This window comes from Pteropus vampyrus, unplaced genomic scaffold (assembly GCF_000151845.1).
Source record: "Pteropus vampyrus isolate Shadow unplaced genomic scaffold, Pvam_2.0 Scaffold47, whole genome shotgun sequence".
NCBI lineage: Eukaryota > Metazoa > Chordata > Mammalia > Chiroptera > Pteropodidae > Pteropus > Pteropus vampyrus.
The window spans coordinates 6,797,948-6,807,736 of NW_011888828.1; the positions used below are offsets into that span (position 1 = coordinate 6,797,948).

At 51.0% G+C, this 9,789-nt stretch overlaps 1 protein-coding gene across 1 annotated transcript; it reads right to left on the reverse strand.

Moving 5' to 3' along the window:
- Positions 1–14: 14 nt before the first annotated feature.
- POU4F2 (POU class 4 homeobox 2) lies at positions 15–8,931 on the reverse strand. Its single transcript, XM_011359409.2, has 3 exons — positions 8,841–8,931; positions 2,426–2,783; positions 15–1,991 (listed from the first exon to the last, which is right to left on the reverse strand). Exons 2-3 carry the CDS (start codon positions 2,708–2,710, stop codon positions 1,050–1,052), a joined length of 1,227 nt encoding a protein of 408 aa, XP_011357711.1. The 5' UTR covers positions 2,711–2,783; positions 8,841–8,931; the 3' UTR covers positions 15–1,049.
- Positions 8,932–9,789: the final 858 nt, after the last annotated feature.

Genomic DNA, 9,789 nt, shown 5'->3' on the forward strand with positions numbered 1-9,789 from the left:
GTGTGTGTGTGTAGTGGAGACAATGTGGGAATCCCCATTAAATATGTAACGAAGTAAACAATACTCTGGACAGTGAATCAGGTCTACACGATTAAGACATCCATTACTGAGTGTCAACTCACAAATCAGAACACTACCAGTAAAAACAAAGAAAAAACGATCTTCATTCAAAGTGAGAATATACAAATGGACCAAAAGAAACACAGTATAAGAGGAAAGCTGTAACAATTCAGTAAACTCATCAAACAAAAAAAATTTTAACTTCACCAGCCACACATTTCCCCCGTTTTTTAGACTAAAGAACTTTAATTAATTAGAATGTGCACAAATTAAGTTGCTAGAGAGATAAATTAATAATTTACAGAGGGTTGTTCGGCAATAATCTAATAAAAGCTTTCAAGATCAGTGAACACAGCAGGCGCAACTCCTTTCTTAAGCATTAACACTTCAGAGAAGGGAGAAGGGGTAAAACCACAATAAAAATATATATATAATATACAGTGTAAATGCAGAAAATCTGCCATCTTTTTTTAAAATTCAAAATACTTTAGAGATGTCTCTCACATCAAGCATCCACTCTAGTTTAAAGTCTCGGTCCTGAATCAATTTCTATTTCTGAAAAATAGCTGCAAAGTGTACTTTTAAACTTGAACGAGGGTGTCTTTAGGAATAAAAACAAATCTTACTTGATCATTCTGGGGGCCTTTCAAAAGGCTGTCTCGTCTGCCTTCCTGCAAACAGCCAGCTCCAGACTTCCTCTGAAGTGGGGATGCCTTTTCCGGGTGGGGTGGGGTTAAAAGGGACAACTTTGCTACAACTTGACAAATCCCTTCTTTTGTCTGTTTTCCTTTGAGAAGTGGTTTCACATTCTCGACGGGTTTGGGGCTCAGTTGCTCGCTCGCTCGCTCTCCAGTCCTCGCTTTCTCTGGATTCACATTTACTGGAATTATTTCTGGTCGCCGAAAGTGAAAAGAAAAGAGGCAGGAGAGAGAGGGAGGGGAAAAAAGGGGATGCGGAGGGGGCTGTCCCTGGAGAGGCCAAAGGGTCTCCTAAATGCCTGCGGAATATTTCATTCTTTTCTGTTTCTGCCTCTGGTTGCAGAACCAGACGCGCACCACATTTTTCTTAAGGTCCAGCTTCTCCGCGATGGCGGCGATCTTCTCGGAGGACGGCCGCGGCTGGATGGCGAAGTAGGCTTCCAGCGAGCGCTTCTCCGGCGCGGCGATGGACGTGCGCTTGCGCTTCTTCTCCGCGCCATTGAAGAGCTCCGGCTTGGTGAGCTTCTCGCGGTGAGACTTCTCGGCCTCCTCGAGCCACGCTTGCAAGATAGGTTTGAGCGCGATCATATTGTTGTGAGACAACGTGAGGGACTCGAACCTGCAGATGGTGCTCTGGCTAAGCGAGCCCACGCCGGGGATCTTGAGGTTGGCCAGCGCGGAGCCCACATCGGCCTGGGTCACCCCCAGCTTGATGCGTCGCTGCTTGAAGCGCTCGGCGAATGCCTCCAGGTCCCGGGGGTCGGCGTCCACATCGCTCATGCATCCCATGTGCGAGGGCAGCCCGTGCGCGTGGGCCATGCTGAGCGCTGCTTGGTGCATGGGGTTCATGGTAGCCATGTGCGGCGCGTGAGCTGGCGTGGACACCACGGTGCCGTCGGGGCCCGCCATGGCACCCAGGGCCAGCCCGGGACTCAGGTGTTCCAGCAGCTCGCCCTCAAGCGCCTGGTGCGGCTGGTGGTGGTGGTGGTGGTGGTGATGGTGGTGGTGGTGCGTGCCCGCCAGCGCGGACGGGTGCGAGATGGGCACCGACGAAGAGGAGGCAGCCGACGTGCACGGGATGGTATTCATGGTGTGGTAGGTGGCGTCCGGCTTGAAGGGGCTGTGGTGGGGCGGGTGGTGGTGGTGGCTCTTGCTCTGGGAGACGATGTCGACCGCCGCCAGAGCCTCGGCGCGGGCCAGCAGACTCTCATCCAGCCCGCCGAATATATTGCTCTGCAATTGCAAGTAAAAGGCACACATTACGCTCAGCAGGGAATTGTGAGCACTCTCTCCGGAAACCCCGGCCCTGCGCTCCACTGCCGCCGCCTACAACATCCCCAGAACGTTAAAATAATAATAATGAATAGTAATAACAATAATCCTGAAAATGGCTGGTGAGGAGGAGAGGAAAGAAGCCACCCAGAGAAGCCAAGAGTGCACGAGGAGGAAGAAGTGAGCCTGCAAACAACACAACACGCGCACGGGCAACATCCCAGGTCATAAAAATTAATATGAAAGGAACGACCCGCTGAATACATAAGAGAGAGAGGGGGGAAATTGGTTGGAGGTGTGGGGTGATTTGCTGTGCAGACATGAAAAAAACATCAAGCAGATAAAGGAGGCTGTCAAAATGTGCCTTTAAGCGGTGATTATGCAGAAATACGCACCGGTGGGGTTGGAAGACACGCTCTCCGCATCGCCTCCGAGCCCCCGCCGCTGCCGCCGCTGCCGCCACTCGTACTGGAGCTGCTGCTCCGGCCTCCACCACCCCCGCCACTGCCACCACCGCCACCGGCATTGCTCGAGCTGCTAGGAGAGCTGGCGGAGGGCGCCGCGGGCGCGGAGGAGCCGGGCGAGGCGCTATGCAATGCCGAGTACTTGGGCTCCACGTGCAGGCTGCCGCCGTGAGGCATGCTGAACGCCTGCTTGCTGTTCAGGGACATCATCATCATCTTCCCAGCCCGCCGGGGCGCTTGTCCGTAGCGCAGGCGCTGACCCCGGCTGCCGAGACCCTCTGGAGAAGTGCTGGGCAAGAGCGGGAACGGGAAAGGGCGGTGCAAAGTTGAGCTCACCCGCCACCGCCCCGAGCTCGGCGCGCCTTGCCCTGGCTGAGCACTCCTCCGCTGGCTTCGCTGTCAGTACGAGCGGATGCTGGGCTCCGCTCGGCGCTGGACTGCAGACCTGGGCGCCCGAAACTGCCCCCGCGCGTGGCGGCCGCCGAGTTATACTCCCCTCTCCCCGCGCCTGCCCCCGCACCCCCACCCGCCCGCTCTCCCTCGCGCCTCCGCCCTCCCCTGCCAAGAAGAGGTGGTTCCTCCTGCGTCGCCTCTTTTCCCTCTTAGCCCCCTCCAGGTTCGGGTCCTTTCAGCTCTCCTGACACCCGCCTCCCGCTCCCCCGCCGCGCCCTCCACCACCCCTCCTTGCGCCCTCCACCACCCCTCCTTGCCCCCTCTCGCTCTCTGGTACTACCGCCCCTTCCCGGTGCCCCGCAGCTTTCACTTACTTTAATGCTCCTGCTCCACCCCACCTCACTGGCCAGTCTGCGCTCCAGGCGCGGCGCAGTTCCTACCTCGGAGCCGGACTCCAGACCCTCCCGCTCCTTCCGCCCCGCCTCGCCAGGAAAAGAAACTCCTAAAGTTGTGGGCCAAGCCAGCCTCGGCTGGGTTCCTCCCTAGACTACTAGGAAAGCCTCTTACCTGGTTGCCTCCCCTCCTCCTGCTTACCGCTAAGTTCCAGGCATCCGCCCCCACTCAGCCCTCCCCTCCCTGTAGCTCAGGTGACCCTGATCACTGGCTCCCTGCCACAGCGGGGTACCCAGACGCTGCTGCCGACCCCGATACTCCGCGCTGCTCTGCGCTTCCGCTGGGTGCGCGCAGAGGTTGGCGCTCTGCTCTGCGCCCCCTCGGCCCGGCGGGTGCCTGGTGAGGAAGAGACAAGGGGTCGACGAGGCTGCAGGGCTTTCTCTCACTCGGTTTCTCTCAGCTCTCAGCGGATTGGACGGCGGCGGAGCCGGCCGGGTCGCCTATGCGCATGCGACTCCCCCCCAACCCCCGGCCCCTGTCCCCGTGTACTCCCCCAGCACCACCGCCGACACACACTCCTCTCCACCCTCTTTTCTCGTCCTCAGTATCTTTCTCCACCTCCCTGTATCCAGTTCAGTGTGAGTTGGGTCTTGGGCGGATCCACAGTCAAACCTTGCCACTGGATTTATTATTCTTCATTAGCCATAGTCAAGGGAGGAAGGGGCAACCGACAGAGGGAAAGGCAGGGCCAGAGATCACAGAGCGCATGTGCTTACTGAACACCCCCCCAGCACACACACACACGCACACACACACGCGCACACACGCGTGCGCGCGCCCTCAAGGGCTGGCAGAAGCCCCACTGATCTTCATTTCCACAGCCACTCGGCGCAGAGATAGCCTATTTTTAGCAAACTCTTTGCTCCCAGTTTTGTCCCAGTGGAGACCACTTTTCTTAAAAGTGGACATACACTTTTTCAGCTGTGAAAAAAAGAAACCACCTCTCCTATTCTGCTATGCCTCCTACACACACACACACACACACACACACACACACACACACACATACACACACGCACACACACACACACACCACCTTCCTCTCCTCCAGCTCCTCTCGGGTGTCTTCTCTACTTCCCCCGTTGTTGGGAGCTGCTGTCACCTCCCGGGAGCGCAGAAGGAGCGGGTGCAGGCGAGGGCGAGGCCCGGAGACCCGGACGCTGGAGCCCGCGGGTTGCCCGGCCCGGACGGGAGTGACTGGGAGCAGGTGCAGGCACACTGTGCCTGGGGAAGGCGAGCAGGTGCGAGAGCAGGCGGCAGGCCTGAGAGGCGCTGGCGCGCGCCGGGACGAAACAGAATGGAAAGGAGCGTGGCGAAGGGGGGCCCTCGAGTGGTCAGCGGCAGCCGCGAGTAGGAGGCCGCCCGTTCACCCCTGACCTCCGCAGAGTGGGACGGCAGGTTCAAGTTGGGAGCACAGTCCCCGCAAGTCTCCAGAGCGCTGACAAGGCGACAGCAAACGGCGCGCGACGGACTCTGTCCATGGTCCTTAACCCCTCTGCGCTTTCCTGCGCTACTCCCGGGTTTGCCTTTCTCCATCCCTATGTGGAGGAACATAATAAATAATAGCCGAAGGGGATTCCTACCAGCAGTGTTCCTGAGCATGAGCCGGAGAAGCCTGGACGCGAGGCTGGAGAGGGGGTGTTGACATGAATGAATGTGGCTTGCGCCGGACGGTTCAAGTCAATGCTTAGGTGTTTAATTTCTATCTCAACAACAGCCAGGGTAATTTTCAAGGAAATAAAAAAAATGACATGGTACAGCTCTCACTGTCTCAAGCTTCGAGAAATGAAATAAATCAAAGTTAAAAGCTTGAGTATCATTTAATTATAGTGCGAATAGCGCTTTGAAAGAAGTAGAACAACATCTCTAAACAAATTATGACTGAGCCAGGAAGGAATTATTAGATTGAAATTTCATTTAGGCTCGGGAGACACCGCGCTTCACTGTGTAATCTGCTATGCCTCATCTGATTTGTATGCTTAATTCAGCTTGACGAATTTATTAGTTTTCATAATAGTGAAAAGATTGAGCAGCACTATGGGCTAATGCATTGTGTGTACTATAAATTGTATATCATCGTGGAAAGGCTGAAGTCTATAGAAATCTTTTATTAACGCCGGTATAGGAGGGAGGGTTTTCGCGCAAGCCTTGGAGAGATTCACACCAAACTCCACTGATGCTGTGTCTCACTGGTCCATTAATATCGTCATACTAATTAGACTACTTCATCAGTGATATAATTTCAAACTTCAAATTATGTTTTAATTAACAAGGGTTGTCCAATTTGCTTAATCTTCAAAAGGCTTTGGATGGTCTAATTAGTATAAACTGTTGAGCATCTCTAAAGCCTAATAAAAACCCATTAAAATATTTTGGGTATGTTTTCTATCAGTATTGAGTAAGGGCCAAATGACTAGTGAGAGTAGAGGAGGGAAGTAACTGGAAGACAAATGTCTGCATCTACTTAGTTCCCCTAGATTATACTAGGTGAATCACAGGAGAAACTTTTGGATATTGCACCTCCTAAACCGTGTGTTTATGTGTTTAAATAAAAGCAAAAGAATATCAAGGAGAAAAATCACATGGGGAAAAAATTCTTCTCTTTCATTAGGTGCCTAATTAGATGTAAAGTGAAAAGCAACCCTGAGGAGTTTCCCAAGCATTATGTGGCAACAGTCTGCTGAACTTGGATTGCAAAATCAAATATTTGGGGGTGTTATGAACCTCTCCCAGTCCCCTCCCCCTTCATTGAGCTTAATTACTTGCAATAGTTGCTTTAATGTATGTTGTCACCTGGGAGTATTGAGAAACGCATATCGTTAATATGAATTAATCTTGATTTTAATAGCAACTGACAACTGATCTCCAAAATGCTAAACACTTGTCACCACTTCATATGGTAAATAAGGTAGTATAATAAATTCATGAAATAAAGAGGGCACTGTTGAAATGACTGGAAAACTTTGATAAGGAGTTTATCGACTGAAACTATTTTAAGCAGGATAACTCCCAGGAGAATATTTTCCTGTGGTTTAAATCCATACATCATTAAATTAATTTCAATATAACTTTTTATCTCTCAGATATTTCTCAGCTATATCTCTAATTTCAGACAGGAAAAAAAGAAAGCCGTTTACTCCCATTATCAAGTTGAGATAAAATTAATATATAGTTATAGAGCAATTCAGTTTATTTACCTCTAATCCCTTCCCTCAGAAAACACATACATTTTTAAAAAAAAAAAAAACAAATCACAGAGTTAGATTTCTCCTTTTCTCACTCAAAGTGAAAAATGAACAGCAGTGATTGTGCTGTGTTAAGAGGGAAAATACAATTCTTCCTTCATCACCACGACTTGCAGTTTTGCAATCATTCCTTCCAGGAACGTCCAGAATACCAACGTCTTTGCAGTGATATCAATAAAACCCATTTAGGTTTTGCCCACAGGCATTGCTGCAAAGTGCTCCAGCAAGTGAAGCTGCTCACTGAGAAAGACTGCAGCTCCCCGCTTCTGCCCCCCAACGCCAGGTAGTGGAGGCCATCTAAAGAACTGGAAAGTTGAGAATAAACCCAAGGGACGGAAGGGAATGGCCCAGTATCCAGAATCTCCTTCATATGACCTCTATATATGCTTTAATGTTCAAGTGCCTATCCACATTGGCTCCTCTGCACACCTACAGACCTACCTAATAAACTGAAAAAGAAAAAAAAACAAAGTGATTTTTTAAAGCAGAAAAATGGAAAACGGGTTAAATGTGTGAGGAGCACCTTTCTTCTTGCCAAGCTTCTTTGTTTGACAGTAGCTTCTGGCCTATCCACTGCCAGATGCGGACAGATGTGACCAGCCTCCCTCCAGGCAAGAAAGGAGTTGCTGGAGGTTCCACCCAAGCTGGCAGCAGCGGGTCCCAGCAGTAGGTGCCCCCTCACCCCAAAATCGGCCTGAAGCCATCCCGAGGGGAGAAGTCACAGTCTCCTCCCTGTATCTGGGTCCTAATTTACTATTAACATTTTAAGAAGTGCATTCCTAATTTACCGGACCTAATGTGTTTTATTAAATTTTAACCCATTAAGGGCAGTGTGATTTCTTTGTATTTCAAACAGAATGGAGTTGGACTGCAAGGAAGATTTCTTAAAGGACAGATCTGACCTTATTCATGCACCATTTCTATTTCGGGGATACAGGGTTTGTGGGAGGAAAGAGGGAAAGGATGGATTGCTCCCCCCCATTCTCATCTTCTCAAAGAGGGCAATCTGCTCCCAATTCTGAGTAGAATCAGAACTTCTGAGCTCTGTCTGGACTCTGTGGCTTGGGACATAGTGTGTGTTTGGGGGGGGGTGCTTGAACTCTCTATGGCTTCAGCTGTTGCAAGGAAGAAAACAGAAGATATTATCCCTGAAATTGAGACTTCTGGGAGCGCTCAGGGAGCTGGCCACAGAGTGCCTTGCCGGGGAAGGAAGGCTCTCCTGGTCTGTGTTCTAGGAGTGATGGGTGCATTTCGCTCACACATCTTTCATCTTCCCAGCAGTCCACCACTGCTCTTGTGTTGGCCTCCCCATGAGCCCCAAATCTCCTTCCTTCCTCCAAAGATGCCAGGCACCACCTATGCCCATCGGCACAGCTCCTTCCCAGTGCCTTTCTGACTAACTCACGCTCAACCGCCCAATGCAAGCAGCCAGCAAGCATCTCCGGAAACCTCCGCATCCAGCAGTTCCCAGGGCCTTCTAGATCGAAATTCCGGTCGCAACATCCAGCCCTCCCACCAAGGCCAGGCAGGGTGAAGAGAGAAAAACAAAAGCAAGTGGCCATTGGCGCTCTGGGGGCAGGCTTTAGGGACACGGAGAGACTTGCGCCAAGGCCAGAGCTTTTGTCGCAGAACGAGCCAAGTGAGCCTCTCTCTAGGCAATTCTGGACTGAGGACAGAGGACAGGGGACAAGGAGTGAGAGGAGGCACGGTAGAAAGGAAAGCAACTGTTCCCTATTTCCCCGGCGGAGGGAAGAGAGCAGAGCTCGATTTCAAATAAAGCAGACTAGGAGGAGGGGGCCGCGAGACGGAGCCGAGCCGCCGGATGCCTGCAGGGCTCCTAGACGCCTTCCCGATTCTGCCTGATAGGTTCGCTGAGGCTGAGCGTGGCGAGGAGCCACTGGAGTCAAGCAGCCTTTGCAGCAAACACAACAGGCGCCAAGAAATTAAAATCTGCCGCAGGGAAGGATTCAGTCCTCAGTATCCCAGAGCGTGGGGGCGCGGATTCGCACACCGATGAACGGACACACTCACAGGCACGCTCACACATCCACGCACGCAGACTCACACGTGCTGGCACGCACGTTCACTCGGATGCACACCTGCTTGTCTCCTGCCCCTCTGGCGCGCCACTGGTGCGCGGTGGGGAGGGGAGCAGACTTCTGCGTTCCGTCCACAAGCAAGCATCCCTGGGTTTACTTGCCCCGACAAAACTGTTATTTTTCGTCGCAGTAAACTTGCCTGGTCCGCGTGTTTACCTCTTTCCAAAGTTAAGTCCAGTCACGAAATCAAACTTAAAGCGTTGGAACAATCAATGTAGACTTTTGCAATCCATGGCGCCTTGTGATTCCTGGAACTAAAATAAATGCAAGAAATCGAAACTTAATTACTTGAAAGAAATCCAGAAATCCCTCTGCATAATGTATCCAGTCATTTTTAGTACCGTTTGTGCTCGGCGCAGTGTATGTTAACGCTATACTTTTGGCTAAAGTCTGGTTCCCTTCTTCGATTTTTGGGGGGTCCCTGTGCCCCATCTCTGCCGGGAATTTTGCCCTGCACTAGGCTCCCCCTTCTCCCACTGCTTAGAACTGATCTAATAACATTTCTCTTTTCAGAAGTCACCAACTATAACGGTACAAGAATCCCTCTCTTATTTTGCTCACTTAGGTTATTATTCGAATTTGTGTTAGTTGCTTAATACTAGATCTGAAACCAGGCCCCTTGGTAAATACCAGCCAGGACCATTTCTCTGAGGGAACAGTGCACCATCAAAAAGTGCCATTCTACTGGTGATGGAAAAATTGATTAGAGGTGGACTTTTTTTCTTCTCTCCAGGGAAGTTCTTTCCCCCCTACCTCCCAGGCGTCATTATCTTCCTAGGCACAGAACTAGAATATTTGTTCTGACTAAACTGTTCCTCAGGTATTTGGGTGGACCACAAAACCTGGACACTTCTTTCTTCCTCAGATATCTGTTCTTTTTAAACTCACTCATTCCCACCTCTTCTTTGATTTCTGATTGAGAATCTTCATATCTAGACAGTGCCAAAAGACCTTCATCTGGTGCCGCTAAATAAAATAGATGCTCCTGCTTTCAGCATAAAGATGCTGGCTAAGATCAAATAACTTTTGTACATATTGTGACTCTGACATTGGGTACTAGTGGGAATTTAGACCTTTGGTGATAACTAGTGCTGTGGCCAGTGGA